The sequence below is a fragment of the Herpailurus yagouaroundi genome, unplaced genomic scaffold (genome assembly GCF_014898765.1).
Source record: "Herpailurus yagouaroundi ecotype Mexico unplaced genomic scaffold, PumYag 182, whole genome shotgun sequence".
Classification (NCBI taxonomy): Eukaryota; Metazoa; Chordata; class Mammalia; order Carnivora; family Felidae; genus Herpailurus; species Herpailurus yagouaroundi.
In genome coordinates this window covers 18,145,150-18,162,611 of record NW_024412413.1, presented here as the reverse complement: position 1 = coordinate 18,162,611, position 17,462 = coordinate 18,145,150, and the positions used below count along the sequence as shown (strand labels likewise).

The 17,462-nt window shown below is 49.1% G+C and overlaps 1 protein-coding gene across 1 annotated transcript in view; it reads right to left on the bottom strand.

The window, feature by feature from the left end:
• Positions 1–17,462, bottom strand: part of NT5DC3 (5'-nucleotidase domain containing 3) — a 41,751-nt gene that overhangs the window by 20,837 nt on the left and 3,452 nt on the right. The window contains exons 2-8 of the mRNA XM_040491056.1: positions 11,037–11,111; positions 10,533–10,588; positions 5,364–5,454; positions 4,349–4,486; positions 2,121–2,181; positions 1,607–1,709; positions 1,361–1,462 (exon numbers count right to left, since the gene is read on the bottom strand). Coding sequence (XP_040346990.1) covers positions 1,361–1,462; positions 1,607–1,709; positions 2,121–2,181; positions 4,349–4,486; positions 5,364–5,454; positions 10,533–10,588; positions 11,037–11,111 — 626 coding nt within the window. The remainder of the gene's footprint in view (positions 1–1,360; positions 1,463–1,606; positions 1,710–2,120; positions 2,182–4,348; positions 4,487–5,363; positions 5,455–10,532; positions 10,589–11,036; positions 11,112–17,462) is intronic.

Below are 17,462 nucleotides of genomic sequence, written 5' to 3'. Positions count from 1 at the left end.
GCCCCCCCCCCCCCCCCCCCCCCCCCCAGGAAATAGTCTAAGACAGCACTCTGCCACTGTGTATAAGTATAACAAGGAGAGGGTGTCCTTGGTGAAGGGGGAGATGAGGCCCTTGTCCTGATCACACCCTGGGATCTAATAAGAAAGTTCGGGAGAGCGTTTTCTCAGTGAGAAAGCAGCCAGCCAATGTATAGCTGTTTTTGATCAACACTCTTAAGTTTTTCCTTCATTCCCTTGAATTCTCAGTCTCTGCACATGGCTCTTGGATCTGCCTCTTCCTTCAGGAATCACTATGACACTTGGAAAATGGGAATTTAGTGTCCCAAGAGGAATTTAATCCATTCAACATGAACTATGGAGCACTGCATTATGATACGTTAAATCACCTGGCGGAGAGGGAAAGACTGCCTGGTTACCAATCGTGGAACAGAAAAATGTGGGTTAAAGTGCTTCTTTATACAAAGTGCAGATTATTCTTATAACCCCAGTGCAGTAACTGTCAACACTATTGATATCTGGGGGGACGACTCTTGGTGAAGAGGTCGGTTCCGCCCATTAAAGGCATTTCAGGATCCCTGATCCGCACCGCACCTATTAATGCCAAGAGCACACCGGAGTCACTGTCAGAACCCACGACTTCCCGCCCCTCTGTTTCCCATGACAGGAACACACCACGTAAGCCTTGGTAGAGAGGTACTCCACTTGACACAGAACTTCTGCAGAGTTCTGCAGAATCCAACTGGAATTTTAAATGCACCACTTAGAGCTGTACGGAGAAAAATACCCACCAGGCAGTTTTGCTGTTGCTGCTGTCTTGTTACGCTTCACAATGTACCTGCATCAAGAAGTCTAACTTACGATGTTAACACTACGTATGGCTTTTCACTGCTGTCAGTAGTTGTTTTTTTTTTAAGTTTCTTTTTTATGTTTTTATTTTATTTTTGAGAGAGACAGAGCGCAGGCAGGAGAGGGGCATAGAGCGAGAGGGAGACACAGAATCTGAGGCAGGCTCCAGACTCTGAGCTGTCAGCACAGATCCCGATGCAGGGCTTGAACTCACAAACTGGGAGATCATGACCTGAGCTGAAGTAGGACACTTAACCAACTGAGCCACCCAGGTGCCCCTCAGTAGTTTTCTTACAGCCTGACTCGTAGGACTCAGGTTGAAGTGAGAACAGTCTCAAGCTGTCGGCCATGCACTAATCTCACCCTCTATGCAATTACTTGCTAGAAGGATTAAAAATCAAAAGCTATAATGTCAGATGCTTCTGATTTTCCAGTTAGATTTTACCAAGTTGCACTACGTAAGTATTCACGGCAGCAAAGGACTAAAATCTACCTCTCCCGGAAAGACACTCACCTCCGCTTATCGTTAAAGAAGTTTGGCTTCTCAGCCTGAACGATGACCACATCAAACAGGTCCCTCCAGTCTTTTCCGACAATATACCTCATCCCTTTGTCCCTGGAACGACACGTCAGCCAGGTGAGTCTCACAAGAGAGGGATTAACCACTTTTGCAACTTTTTCTTTCCAATTTCCAACTGTTCAGATAAGTGGGAATACAAGTCGTGAGCTGGAGCCAGCAAGGTCACCCACAACAACTTACACAAAACTACTGGGGCTGTTGGTGATGAGAAACATCTTCTTGCCATGATCAGCCAGTTTGGCCAGCACTGCGCGGGTCTGCTCGGCGTAGCAGATATACTTTTCTGCGAGCAAGAGAAGAGTACACACGGACTCAGCGTGAAGTCCGTCAGGCTGCAGGCGGTTACCAAAGGGGCCCAGGTGCCCGGCACTGTCCAGGACACTGGGGGCAGAAAAGTCTTAAGGCAGGGTGGTCCCACCAGTACCGGGTCCATCGGGGACCATGCCCCTGCCTCCTGCCTGGGTCTGAGTGAAAACACAAAGTGCCTGCAGCCGCCCGCTCCCCTGTTTTTGAGTCACTGTTACGCCAAGTTCTGAGACAAAGGGGAGGGAGACATCTGAACCGCGAGGAAGCCAGGTCCGCACGCTGCACTCGGAAGGGCCCTACGGCCCCTGCTCGGCCCCGGGAATGAAGGCAAAATGCCTGCGCCGTGGCCTGGCAGGGGGAAGGCTGTCTTCACCATGAGGCTACATACCGATGTCTGCTTCGATTGCTCGGTACATGATTCCTTTGATGTGCACGTCTCGAATTGAATCCTGTCCAAAGAGAGGTTTTTAGTGAGTGAAACCATAAGTGAGGTCGCCTGAGTAACAGGACAAGCAAGACGGCATTCGGGACGATGTCCGCCTTTAGAAGCCTGGTGATGCAAGCACCAAATGAAATCGAAATTCTGGCCTATCTGGCACAGGCGGCCCCTCGGGGGGAAACTTAGGTTTCCATGGCGACAGTGGCAGGTTCCAATGCAGTTGTCAAAAGGGCCCCTGGGAGGAGGTAACTTGTGCGAACAACTCTGAACAAAGCCCACGTGATACATGGCAACGTCTATGCAGGATCACGCAGAAACGGTCCCAGGGCATCCGCGGAAAGGGAATCCTTGCTGTTTCCTCTCTGCATCCCTCCCTGGACCCCAAGGGCAGGTTCCATCATCTAGAGAAAGAGGGCGAGGCCAATGGCAGGACCTTCAGTTCAGTGAGGCGGGGGATCGTCAGGGAGATGGTAACCCAGCCAGTAAACACCATCAAGAGGAGGCCGCTCACCGCCCCCACGCGCCCCAGGGTGTGGCAGCCTGATGGCCTGCAGCTATCAGAGCACAGCCCTCCTCTCAGGGGGCACTAAGCAGGTCTGCTACCTAGGCGGCACGCCTGGAGGCACATGGACACTTACTGGAGGGTGTGGCCGGGGACTGGGCTGCAGGCAAAACGGGGCCATAAGCCTTAGAAAACCGGTAGACTTCTGTCAAAAGTGAGCACCTCTGGACTATAAACTCAACCCCAATCACCTTTTAGCACAGGCTTGTTCAACTTCACATCAACAGAAGGTAGGGGTTAAGAGCAAGCCGGAGCCAAACTTACCTGGCCTGAAATCTAGGCTCTACCACTTACGAGCTGTGTGACTTTGGGCAAGTTACTCAACCTCTCTGTGCCTCAATTTAACTGTAGAATGAGGGTAAAAATAGTACCTACCTCCAGGCATTATTGTGAGGATTTAATTACTTAATATGCATAAAGCACTCAGAAAAACAGTGCCTGGAATATATGTAAGTGTTCGCTGTTGGTGCATAAACATCTCTCCTCATGCCTGCAAAGGGTTATATAACTGAAAGTGATTCTTGTTCTTTTTTTTCACAAGTGATTCTTAAAGTATTTCAGGGCACCAAAAGGAGAACAGAAACTAAATATTTAACATTAGTTCAAATAATACCAGACTAACATTAAGAAGCTAGACTTCATCCTTCATCTTCCTAAAACCCGTAATTTTAGCCAAAATTTAAAATCAGTCCTAAGCATGTAGGCATAAAAGCATTATAGTACATAAGTACAGATCTTTTAACTATAAGTACGTAGGGGTACCTGGGTAGCTCAGTCAATTAAGAATCCAACTCCAGACTTTGGCTCAGGTCATGATCTCACTGTTCATGAGATCCAGCCCTGCATCGGGCTCTGTGCTGCTTGGGATTTTCTCTCCCTCTCTCTCTGCCCCTCCCCTGCTCGATCTCCCTCTCTCAGATAAACATGAAAAAAAAAATTTAATACACAATATATACTACGTATATGAATATATATGCATATATTTACTATATATATTTGAAATAAGTATTATTAAGTAATACATGAACATGTTTTTAAGTACTGAACAAAGTTCAGACAGCTTAAAGAATACATATAAACACACGTTTGTGAATATAAATGAAAATATATAAATGTGAAGTTACATAAATGATGTGCATTTGTATGTGTGTAAGTTTCATAGCTGTCTATAAACCTCCCCCACTGGGTTTCTGCACAGCTTTTGCAGGGCCTGGGAAGGCCTCCATGGAACCTCTGGGGACAAGAGGGCTGCAGCCTTGGTGTGACGTCACCCTCTCCACAGGCAGGCGCAGGGGTGAGCTGGGTCGCAGGGGTGAGGTGGGCCGGCTGGACCTCAGCCACCACCAGCCCCTCTGACCAGATGCACGGGCCCTGGCTTTTGGTCGGAAAGAATTAGAAATCCAGATAACAGTATGAGTACCCTCTTCTTTTAACACGAAATTAGACTGATTTCCAAGTGTTCTGGTGTAACATCTTTCTTAACAATTTTCAAGGTAAAACCGTAAATAAAAGAGATCCCAGACGAAGGACTGTTTCAAACACCTAGCCAAAGGAGGCTAATGATTCCGTCCCTTTGCTAAAATGCTTGGAGAGTCGTGGCATCACCGCCTCTCACCTTGACGTCTTTGTACAGATGGACAGGCTCATAGTCAATGTTGTTCTTGAGAAAGTACTCGTTGACACAGGACAGGAGCGACATCTCTGGCAGGGAGAAGATGTCCATGAACTGCTTCATGGTGTTTCCGTGAGAACTCTGCAAGCAGGGAGGAGAACTTCAGAAGCGGAGACTTATCTGGGGGAGGTCTTCAACATCTGGATCCCTCTCCCCAAGAAAAGGATAATTCTAACAATAACAAAGCAGAAGCCTTCACCTTTTCTTCTCATTCCCACCACAGCCGACATCCTACTCTAAGCGTAACTGGGAAATCCAAGGAAATGCCCTGATCTCCCCCCCCAAAAGTCTAACCAATGTCACGCTCCTGTGACAACTCTGTCTAACTTCCAGCTCACTCTACCCCACCAAACCCAGAGGAAAGTCAGCAAGTCGATTATGGCCTGGGGAATGGCATTAAAAGCCATGTAACTCTCCTGAATGTGAGCACCTCCGTGCAGCCATATGTGAGCCTGAAAAAGAGCCTTTCTCTGAGTGCCTGCGATTTGTAGCCCTAAGTTTACCAGCTGACCAGGCATCTTCCAGTGCATTTTGACAATGTAAACAAAAGCCCACCTAACAAGACTGGAGCAAAAGCTCAGAGACAGAAGTCAGAGAAGCAGAGGCTTCCCTGCGGCACAGGGTGACCTGTTATCTTGGATCTCAGGGCAGGTGACCTCTACTACGCGGACTTCATCAGAAGGTGGGGACACGCTGGGAGGAAGGGTGACAGACAGGGATGGGTGCACGGAAAGTGTAGAGAGCCTCTAGCAGGTAGGGAGGAAAGGGCTAAGAAAGGGCAATCTTGAAGGACCTAGGAGAAACACCAACATACGAGCCTCTCTCAAATCCAGGGTCTCTCAAAACGTCCCAAATGCCCTTGTCAGTTCCGCAGGAGCACACAGAGACCCCAAATCTACCAGGCCGTGTTTCGAGAAGGAAACAGATAGGCTGCCTTAAACGAATAATCTCTCATTACCTTTCCATAAAAGTCACTCATCTGTTCCAAAGGTACGTGGGACCCCTCGTACATTTCAATGACTTCTTCATCAGGGACAACGCTGAGGCCTCTGGAAAAATCACGGGCAGTGCAGTTAGACTCACGTAGCAAGAACAGCGATTTTCAGACCTCTGGCAACTGCTGGGATTTTCAGCTGAGGTGCCAGACACCGCGGTCACGAGGAGGTGAGATGTGCCGCCGGTAAGCGCTACAAATCACAGGCGAGAAGCTGCTACCATTACTAACAGCAGGCCGTTGGAATAAGGACAGAAAAATAATACGTCCTAGACGCCAGATGTGAATTCCACACACTCATTCACTTACTTCTCAGCAATCCTAGGAGGGGAGCACTATCATCCTCCCATTTCCCAGCAGACGCAACTGAGGCCCCGATAGGTCACATATCTTAGGCAAGGTCACCGAAGTAAGAAGTGGTGGGTCAGGACCGGACCCCAGGCTTCCTGGCTCTCAGGCCCAAGCTCCTCAACCTCTACGTCGTGCTGCCTCTCTCAACAAAGCACAAGGCCTTCCTTTGCCTTGGGGTGGGTCTTTGTTTCCATTTTTATGTTTTTACTACATTAGGGAGAGACAGGCTAGCTTTGTCTGTATCATCCTCCTGACCTCTGATGCTCTAACCTAAGGTCAGTGCTGAGGAGGGAAAAGCCAGGCATGAGGCTCAGGCGGACTAAAAACCCCATGACACAAGGCAGGAAGCCCAGATGTCACCTCCGAGAGGGATGACCCCAGATGCTATGTGACAGCAAAGGCCAGTTTCCTCATCTACAAAAAGCCAGGGTGACATCTGCCATCTGCCTGCCTCCAGGAGCCGCAGCAGAATCTGTGAACCAATCCAGCCCCTCCACAAAGGGAAGGGTGACTTTTGGAGTCCGAGTGACCTGGGTTTCACCCTCCCTCAGCCACCGGCGCTGGGAGCAGGTGCTGTCACTGGGGATTTCACGTTCTCCTATTTCCCCACCTGGCACTGACTGCTCCAGCGTGTTGTGAAGAAAAATGTCTGTTCCCCAGCCGCGTCTCTCGGGAAGGTGCTTGAGAAACAGACACCAGTGGTGAGGAGACCACAGAATGAATGGTGGGAAGTCTCCGCGGTGCCACGTGGGAGTATCCACGATGCAACAAGAGTCTTAGTTACTAATATGAACAGGCTGCTTATCACATAAAATCACCTGGCCAACAACACATACAAGCTGTAATTGATGGCTGACGTGCAGCTGTGATGGGAATCTAATTTCAGCCTTTTCCCTTTGTTCTCCACCCTCATAGAACTTTCAAAAATACCCAAGGAGATGCATTAATATTTTGCCCCAATCTTGGTTAACTTGATACATTGCACTTTATCATTCACCAGATCAGTCTGGACAATGACCTTGGGGCAGAGCTCCTGCTAAAGTATCAGCGCTCAGGCGTGCACACGCCTAAGGCTCTAACACTTAGAAAGAAACTATAAAAAGTGGAAGAACTCTGCTGGCGGAGTCATCCTTCTGCCCCCAAACTAGGCACTACCCTAAGACACACTCACAGGCACAGAACCTCACAAGCTGCATCTTTAAGGCCCAAGTAACCAAAGGTCAGCTCAAAAGCGGGGAGAAAGCCAGCTGCAGCCAGCTGAATTCTGCGACAGGCTGGTGGGGAGGGAGGAGGTTTGGGGGACCGCCTGCACCTAGATGTAACCTCAGCCAGCGCTAGGATCAAAATAGAAACTACTTGGGTGGGGGGGGCGCCTGGGTGGCTCAGTCAGTAAAGAGTCTGACTCTTGATTTCAGCTCATGATCTCACGGTTCGTGGGTTCGAGCCTGTCATCGGGCTCTGAGCTGACCGCGCAGAGCCTGCTTAGGATTCTGTCTCCCTCTCTCTCTTCCCCTTTTCCACTCACTCTGACTCCCTCTCTCAAAATAAACGAACTTTAAAAAAAAAAAAAATTCAAACTACTTACACAGCCCTGTGTGACTGCGAGAAACAGAAAGGTTAGGAGTGCAAATCTGACCGAGTCTGTCCGGGGTTCAAATCCCAGCTTCCTTAATTAGTAGGGCTATCACCTGGACAAGCAATTTAACCTCTTTGGGTTGATGAGAGCAAATGCAGCTTTCACAAGGTCCCCATGAAGAACTTAAATCATGGGTACAAAATGGGACTGTGGGGACAGCCAGTCTGCCTCCTCCTCTGCCCCGTGGCATCCACTCCCACAGCCCACAACACAAAAGTCGAACTGATGTGGGATCCGGGGACCCGCAGCAGGTCTCAGAAACGGGTGAGGCTGAGGAGGGGGCACTCTGCCCAGCCATGGGCTCATTCTTACCCCTTTTAAGGGAAAAGGAAGGGCATTCCGCGTGCTTCTGCTACCCTGAGCATGCTCTGGTCTACATGACGAGTCACCCTGAGGCAGGCAGTGGAGTTATGCCAATCTTACAGAGGAGGATACCAAGGCTTTGGGATGGCCAAGAACTTGCTCAAGGCCACACACATGTCAGCAGTGGGGCTGGGGTCCACGCTCAGGAAGTGTGACCCCAGAGCCCCCTCGGCCCACCACATCCCCTCGGCACTGCGGCCACAGCGACCGTCCCAGGACCTAAACCTGGACACTCCTTCTCCTCCAAACGCCTTGGCGGGGGTCTCGCTCTGCCCCATACTCCCTGACATGGTGGACAACTTGCCTACAGAAGAAGAAACAAGACAATCAGGAGCCACAGGACGGCATCGTCCAAGAAGAGGAAGGAAAGACCAGGTCAGGCTGAGAGGGCAGGGTGAGACCTCCCCGCAAGTCCGCCCTGAAGGAAGGACGGGTGAGATTTCAAGAAGCAGCGAGGGAGGAAAACCGTACCGTGGGAGAAGGCCAGCATGAACAGGTGGCGAGCAGCAAGAAAGAACTCAGAGGAAAGGAACACATGCACCCTGTGCACTGCCTCACGCACTCCGAGACCGGCTGTATCTGTTGGCAAGAGAGAGTCCCCTTCTCCTGTTGACCTGGGGCGGGGCAGGCGGGGTGGGGTGGGGGGCTGGGTGCATCACACAGAGGGGTCTGCCTGGAGCAAAGCCAGAGGGAGAGAGCCAAAAGGTGGAAAGAGTTGTGAGAGGTCAGTTTGGCCCCTGGAGCCAGCCACGCCTACAACAAGCCCAGACCACAGGCCCTGGGTCTGAATCCTACTTCTGTGCGGCCTTGGGCAAGTTACTTAAGACCTCTGTGGTAATACTAGTACAAGCCTCACAAGGTTATTCTGAGGATCAAACGAGTTAACTGAAATAAAGCCCTTGTGACGGTGTCTGTGCCGTAGCAAGACGTCAGGTTTGCTAGTGGCTGTGTATTATCACCAGTACTATTATTCTCATCAACATCGCCATCTCTTCTGCCCTCTGAAACACCATTAAAACGATAATAAAAGAATAAACTACTCCAAAAGTCAAGGGAAGTGAGAGCAAAAACATCAGCAGACAAGACATTTCAGTATGTTCACCGGAAGACACAAAGCAAGTGCCTGACACAGCAAGTGGAGAACAGAGGCCCACAAGGGACACCAACGAGAGGAACCGAATAACCGCCACAGCCCCCCAGAGAGGCTCAGCCCTGTGAGGCACTGGGGAGCTCCTGGAGGATGTGCTCCAGCAAAACAAGGGAGTAAACCAGAGAGAGGAAGGGACGGGAACCAGGGAATGGGGACAGAGGCCAACGCCAGCTCCAGGATGAGCAATCAGAGAAGGGTAGTCAATTAAAAAAAAAAAAAAAAAGTAAGTGATAGATTATCTAAAACATTTGAACTGTTGGGAAATAAACACACGGATGATATCTGTGATGGGGCATTTAGAAAAAACCAGGGACACCTCTACGGAAAACGAAGCAAATAAAAAATGATGTGGTTATGAAATCTAAGAAAAGGCACACGCTGTACAAGGAAGAAAGCAGTCACGGTGCACGACCTGGTGTTAAGAAGGAAATAAGACTGAAGAGTCACGATGCAAACAATGACCAACACTGGAGGAACAAGCAGACATGGACCGTCACGAGGCTCTAGAAACGAGACTGCAGAAGCCGTGTGTGTGTGTGCACGCCAAGTCCTGTCCCGTGGCAGAGATGATGTCCAGAGTTAATAAATTAGGAAACAGAAATATGAAAAATAAGCACATTACTGGAAGAAAAATGCAAACAAAAAAAAAATCAAGAGTGTAAAGGGGTTGGAGGGCAAGGGGGGGACACAGGACTGCTGCCCACCACAACACTTTCAGCACTGATTCTGTGAACATATTTAACTTGGATTAAAAAAATGTTAACTTTAATAAAGAGTTTGTGGGGCGCCTGGGTGGCTCAGTTGGTTAAGCATCTGACTTTGGCTCAGGTCATGATCTCACAGTTCATGAGTTCAAACCCCGTGTTGGGGTCTGTGCTGACAGCTCAGAGCCTGGAGCCTGCTTCCGATTCTGTGTCTCCTTCTCTCTCTACCCCTCCCCCGCTCTCACTCACTCGATCTCTGTCTCAAAAATAAATGAACATTAAAAAAAATTATAAAAAAATAAAAAGTTTGTGAAAGAAGAATCTAAGATATGCACACCTCTGTTTTTAAGGTACAACAACGACACTCCTAAATCCTCCCCAAATTCAAGAATTAGAAAAGGCAAAATCCTTCATGTTCAGTTTCAAAGATTTCAGCCTGAACTAAGTACTTCTATTAATTCTAATAAATGGGGGGCAAGGAGGGGGGAATGTCTTAATATCCAAACTACTCAACTGCCATGGTGGGAACCAGAACCCGCTGCCTAACCCCAGCACCCGTCCCCACCCAAACCCGTATCCCAGAACCCTCACTCAGCTGGCAGACAGACACCTCTGGAGAGCCCTCCTCCAGCAGAGTCCCCCAGAGTGCCCCTTCATAGTCTCAGCACACGTCCATCATTGCCTTCGTCACTACAGACTGCAGTCACTGGCTTATTTATGTGGCTTCCAACCTACACTCCCAGCTCCTTGGAGCATCCTCCAGACCTGGCATGACAGTAGGTGCCAATCAATGTTCCTGAAGGAATGAGTGAATAAATCACAAATATGCACACAGAAACCCTCTGCATCACTAAGCGGTCAGTGGGTCTTGAAACCCAAAACCACTTGGTTACTTTGGGTGAATTAAATTTACCTCCTCTTACTCTTACCTGTAGACGGTTCCCAACTGGATGTAATGAAAAGCATCTATCTTCATCAAAACCGCCTTCAAAAACATAAACACATGCACAGGTGAGTAGCACAGAACAGACAGCATGTTTATGAGGACTGTGGGTTATAAATCGTGTCAACAGCAGGCTGCCATGACAAGGAAGTACCCTGTATGTATCTGACACGGACCTTGCTTGCTGATTAAAGCACCGTGCAACCTGCCAAGGAAATGACTGCAAAATCTGCAAAACAATATGACAACTGGCTCTTCCTTCTAGAAATAAACAGTATCTTCCAAATGGCTAATGCATTCACTCATTTTTTCCAACACATAGTCTCCTGAAAAAGACTTTATCTAAAGATGTTTTTTAAATCATTCAGTTCTGCAGCCCCAAAGAATATAATTGAAAATCACGTTCTGTGTTCAGCAAAGAAAAGCACCAAGAGTACACGTTCTTCCCAAACACCATCAAACTGTAAAAGAACGTGAGGGTGAAACCTACCCGCTGCACATCGTAGTGAAGTCCACGGATGGCAAAATTTGGGTCATACTCATACTTCCTGATTTCCGCTGGATACTAAGAAAAAAAGAAAGGAACCATTTTTCAGCTAACAACGTTCTGAGTTCAAGACACGGATCACATCCGGTCCCTGTACAAAAGCTGAGGTGGCTGATGTACTTTGGTGGGAAGACGGGGTCAGGACGGAGCACAGCTTGGCCCTCTGTTCTCAGACCAAGTTCCTCTTGGCCACAGTGCCCTCCCTCCACCCACTCCCGTCTACTGCCCAGACACAGGTAAGGCCTCACCCCTGCCCCAGCTTCTCTCGTCTTAACTCCCTCTGCCCATCCCATCCCTCTGCCTTGGGACTCCTATTTCCCTAAGACCCCGGAGACACATCTGCTTCTACCTCCAAGACTTCACTTCCTCCTACTGTATTTAAGGCTGCTGATGAATAGTCCCCTCTGTTGGAAGCACAACTTCTCCCAACATGTTATCAACCATCCATTCAGCTCACATGTGAGCACCTCAGTGTATGAGCCCCCTGCATGGCCCCACTACCAGGTTTCATGAAGCAACCCAAGCAGAAAACTTTTCAAAGGGGGGCAGGGGCCCTCCATACAGCGTTCATTGCTTTCTTCATCCGGACTGTCAGCCGCTGCTCACCCTTCGGGGGCTGGAAAGACCTCACCGTTATCAGGTGCGGTCTCCCACCCACTCGGGCCAAGAGGGCCCCTCCCTCAGCGTGTGGTACCCAGTTCCTGCTCGAACACTGTGACTCAGAACACGCGTTGACTTCTAGAGGCAGCTAGGTTCCCCTGGCATTTCCTATTCTTAAACCATTCTTCGAAATCTGCAAAAATCCCAGCTCCGTTCTTATCTACTGGACTAGGCATCCAAGTCCTTCTCTCCCTCCCCAAATCCCAGAATTAGAACACCAGCTACCCCAAGGGGAGCACCAATGTACCGAGCGCGGTATCTGCTGCTACTGCACACGGGCCCTACCATTCCCATTTTACAGATGGGGCACCAGGGCACTGAATGAAACAATGTGGCCTGGCCACACAGCTGGGATGCGGTGGGGCGGGGAGTCAGGCCTGGGCCTTTTTGCCTGCTCTCCCGACTCCCCTCTGCCCTTGGAGTACAGTCTTGCGGGACAAAAGAATACTCCTGAGCCTAGAGAGGCTGTGTCACCAGGATCTCCCAATCACGATGTCAACTGCTTACGTAAAAACCTAGACAGCTATCAAGACGCACAGGAGCCTCTTTGCACGACTGGACTAACCTGTCGTGACCAGGGCCACGTTTGGGTGAGGACGCTTCCTGCTCCCACCAGCTGAACTGCACACGGCAAGTGTCCGAGCTGCACAAAGTGCTGACTCAAATGTCACATCTGAGCTCATTTATCTGATGCCCGCCACTTATGCCAAGAAATCACCAAACGCTATTTCCACTCAGGGGCGTTTCCAAGACCTCTGAACGCTGTGTACGGTTCCGTGTCTTTACTAACACACTTCACACACACATGCCCGGAACCCACCACACAGCACCGCGATCCTGCCCATCCCTGGAGTCTCCTCCTGAACTTGGGAGTGAGGAGGAAGGGGGAGGACCCGGGGAAGATACTTCAACGTTCCTGAGACAGGTGCTTCTTCACTGAGCCAGCCACGTGCTACCCGCTGTTGTGGACACGTCTGTGACTTTATTCTACGTACTCCTCACAGCACCAGCACGGAGGAGGTCGAGCATCTCATGTCCGTTCGTTGAATAATCTGAGAAGCAGAGTCAAGCGAACGGCTCAGGCTCACAGAGATAGACAGAGGCTGGGCCGGACTTGAGCCCTGGCCCCGGCCCGTGTCACACCCGAGTCCACGTCAACCACCTGTAATCAACTCTGATGAACGCTGAGCCACCGCAGGAGACGCCCATCCTGTGACAGCAGAGCCTGCCGCGTCCGACCGCCCGGTGGGTTCGCTCAGGAGGTTCACGGTGGGATACAGGGCTGGCCACCAGCGCGAGAACCAGAGACAGAGGGTACGCTCTCTGCGCACAGACTCCTGGAGGCTGTGGCGGCTCTTCTCTGAACGAGGTCTATCCAGACTCCCCAGCAGGACACAGACATCACAGGGAGACACGGCCACGCACCCACCCGTGGGCCCCAGAGCGGTGTATTCTTGCGGAGCCACTCCCAATAGACACACCATGTTTTTATGTCACAGGCGGCTGAAAGGGCCTCATGGGACACTATTGTCACAAAGAACACAGGCCCCAGTGCTGAGGGACCAGGCATCAAATCCCAGTCCTACTCTGTGTAGCTGGGTGACCCTGACAAGGTCTCTAAGTGTCGGTTTTCTCATCTCCAAAGTAAGGATACCAGGAGACCTACCGCAGGTGAAGTAGAGAGAAGAAAGCAAAGGACATGTGCGGGGGGAGCCCCTGGCTGGCTAGGTCGGCAGAGCATGCAACTCTTGATCTTGGGGTTGTTAAGTTCAAGCCCCACATCAGGTATAGTAATAATGAAATCTTTTAAAAATTTTATTTTTAATTAGGAAAACAAAAAACAAAAAAAAAGGAAGCCTGAGGGGCGGTGGGGCAGTCTCTGGCACATAGCCGTAGCAAGTTGCAGTGAAACAGAGTTGCTTTGCTGGACTAGGAATCGGGAGGCCTGGGCTTTGAGACCCCCTCTTCTAGCCTCTGCTACTTCCCAGAGGACTTCAGGCAAGTCATTTAACCCCCCCACCCCTTCCTTCATATGGAAAATGAAACAGACTTGGGGTGATTTCTCTGCTCCATTCGTGCCCCCTGAATTGTGATTTCCCTTGCAACCAATCAAGTCAGAAATGTCCTCACGGCGGGCCCCTTTGCAACCCACACACGTGCGCACGTGCACGGGCCTGTGTGCACACACATACACGAGCTCACGGCATCTCTGAGAATAACCGTCAACAGGCTTGTCCCATCGAGGAAGCCAGAGCTGCTCCCATCAGCCAGGGGGTTATGCTTTTCTCCACTGGCCTAGGACCAGATTTTCTGGACTCTTCAGAGTTGAGAAACTTTCCACCAGCCTGAAAAACATGACTCACTCAATGTGTCGTGAAGATTACTGGCATCTCTAAAAGCAGAACAAAGTAAAAAAGATAAAAGACCTAACGGCACTGGGGATTTTTATTAACCCTGTCTGGTTTCCTTCAGCACCTGGATTGGTTCTAATTCCAAGGGTAATCTGAGCAGGCTATCACGTGGGGACAAAGGTGGAGCAAGATGCTCCAGAAATGTCCCTTACAGCTTCAAGCACAGTTAATACCCAGGAGTGCCCACTCTGCATACCCAGAAATGTGTACATTGTCCCTCCAGGTCTGCGGCTTGGCCACGTCTCCAGCTAATTACAGAGCTCTCCACAGGGCTAGCAACCTATACATCACAGCACCGCTGCTGAGTTCCTGAGGTCCAGATGCCTATAAATATAGGTTTTTCAGAGGTCTCTGAACGTTTCAGGAGTCTAAATTATGCGTCTAGTCGGTGGCAGGGCAAAAGGGCATGAAAACAAAGCTCTCCAAAATCTTCACAAAATGGGAAGCGAGGACAAAACAACCTGCATCCGAATGGTGACTCCACACCAGGCACAACACTCTCACCTAACCGTGTAATTCCATAAATAGGTCACATGCTTCCTGAGCGGGTCCTTTACGCCAGGGCCTGGGAACATGGCAGGAGCGAACAGATGGAACAGATCGCACAGTCGCTGACCGAAGTTTACATCCCACCATGGGGAGGCAGACGTACACAAACACCCAGCAGAATGCCCCGTGGTGAGAAGTAATACAGAGCGAATGCTCTACAAGGGCTTGGAGAGCTGAAGAAAAGAATAAGAAGTTGAGGAGCAAGGCCTCAGACCGCCTGGGGCCAGGAGGGATCGTCCAAAGCAGAGGAAGAGCAGGTGCAAAGGCCCTGGCAGTTCAAGGAGCAACGAGAACTCTGGTGTGAGGACAGGTGGGGGGGAAAGTGGGGGCGTGGGAGCAACGGAAGGCCTTCTCTGTCATTCCATGTGTGCTGGGAGGGCTTCAGGGGGCCTTGGGTCGAGGAGTGATATGGTCAGAGGGTGATGGTGGCCTGGCCCAAGGTGGTGGTCGGGAGGGGGGAGTAGGGGATGGAGTTAGAACATGTTTTGAACGAGTATCTTTTGAAAGAGTGAGAAGAAAGCTCACAGCTGCACAGAGCGACCCCCTCCCAAAGAGCAGAGCATAGAAAGGGAAAGAGTAACTTCACGGTGCAGAGACGCTATAAACACACCTCGGCCACGTGATCAAGGCCAACATCAATGGCGGTGAGTCATGTAGACAGCACGCACCCTTGATACGATGTGGTGAGAATGGCACTTTACCTCTGTGGTCTTCCTCCCCCAGAACCCACAACCTCAGTCTAATTACGAAAAAAAAATGGCAGACAAATCCCAAGAGAAGGTATCCTAAAAAACACCTGACTAGTACTCTTTAAAACTGCAAGGTCATCACAAACCAGGGAATTGTGAGAAACTATCAAAGCAGAGCCTAAGGAACCATGACAACTAAATGTAACATGGCATCCTGGATGGGACCCTGGAACAGGGAAAGAACATCAGGTAAAAACTAAGAGGATCTGAACCCACTATGGACTTCATTAAGTTAATAATAACATTATGAACATGGTTCTTCAGCTGCGATAAATGTACCACAGTAAACTGTGATCAAGAGGAAACCAGGCATGTGTAGACACAGGAATTCTTGGTATTACCGCTGCAACTTATCTAAAAACCTAAAACTCTCCTAAAATTAACGGTTTATTTTAAAAAGAGAAAAAGAAGAAGGGGCACCTGGGTGGCTAGGTCAGTTAAGCATCCAACTTCAGGTTACGATCCAGGTCACGATTTCACGGTTCAGGAGTTCAAGCCCTGCATCGGGCTGTGTGCTGACAGCTCAGAGTCTGGAGCCTGCTTGGGATTCTGCGTCTCCTTCTCTCAGTGCTCCTCCCCTTTATGATCTCTCTCTCTCTCTCTCTCTCAAAAATAAACATTAAAAAAAATTTTTTTAATAAAAAAGGAGAAAGCAAGAACCCATAGCATTTGCTGAGAGATCAGACGTGGAGCACAGGAGAATGTGAGGCGTCATGGCTAATGTTAGGCTCCAGATTTGAAAAAAACGGGTGAATGTCAGTGCCTGTTAATGACAGGGAACACTGATGAGGGTATGGATGGGGAACATGAAGTCAAGAACTCTTATCACTCTCCCTCTATTCCTTGGTGGACCCATGAAAGGAAAATACAGTCATTACCCTATATTTTGTTCTATTTTTATGAAAACTTCTTTTTCTGAAAAAAAAAAAAAAAAAAGAAAAGAAAAGCATAATTAAGGGGCTAGAACTTTTACATTTGCTTTTTGGGAAGATGCTAAATTGCAAACTTACTGTTCTATTACTGTGCATCTCAAAAGCAGATGTCTTTCCATCTCTACAAGTACATTTAGTCTTTGGCAGGAAAAATGGCACCAAATTAAATGCCTCTTGGAAGAATTATTTTGTTTAATCAGAGCAAGAGAAAAATCTGCATAAGCATAATTGACTCTATTAATATGCCTGACATAATTAGTGTTATGACTTATTCTTTTTTTTTTTTTTTTTAATTTTTTTTTTCAACGTTTATTTATTTTTGGGACAGAGAGAGACAGAGCATGAACGGGCGAGGGGCAGAGAGACAGGGAGACACAGAATCGGAAACAGGCTCCAGGCTCCGAGCCATCAGCCCAGAGCCCGACGCGGGGCTCGAACTCACGGACCGCGAGATCGTGACCTGGCTGAAGTCGGACGCTCAACCGACTGCGCCACCCAGGCGCCCCATGACTTATTTCTTTTATCCAAGCAACAAACAGACATAATGGGAATGAAACTTCAGTGATCTTAAGTCCAGAAGCTTTTATAATCATGATTGTACCTCTTTTTCCCCACCTGTTTCATCTCCCTTTTCCCCCCACATTTCATACATATTTTATCCTCATAATTTTTTTATCATCATGAATATTTTATTTCCATATGAACAACAGGGTGGAAATGAAAGGTGTTATTAATCCCACAAGGAACAACATTGAATAAAGAATATTTATGCCTTGGAAACAGATCTGAGTTCAAATTCTGGTTCTGTCTCCTACTGATCTCGCGGCTTTGAACTACGTGCTCATCTCCATTAGCCTCAGTTTCCTCACCTGTAAAACAGAGACAACATCTATTTGTATGGTTGTCACGCATATTAGAAATACCAGTAGTGGGCCACCTGTGTAGCTCAGTTGGTTAAGCATCTGACCTTGATTTCAGATCAGGTCATGATCTCATGGTTCATGAGTTCAAGCCCCACATCGGGCTCTACACAACAAGGGGCCTATTCAGGGTCTCTCTCTTGTGTGC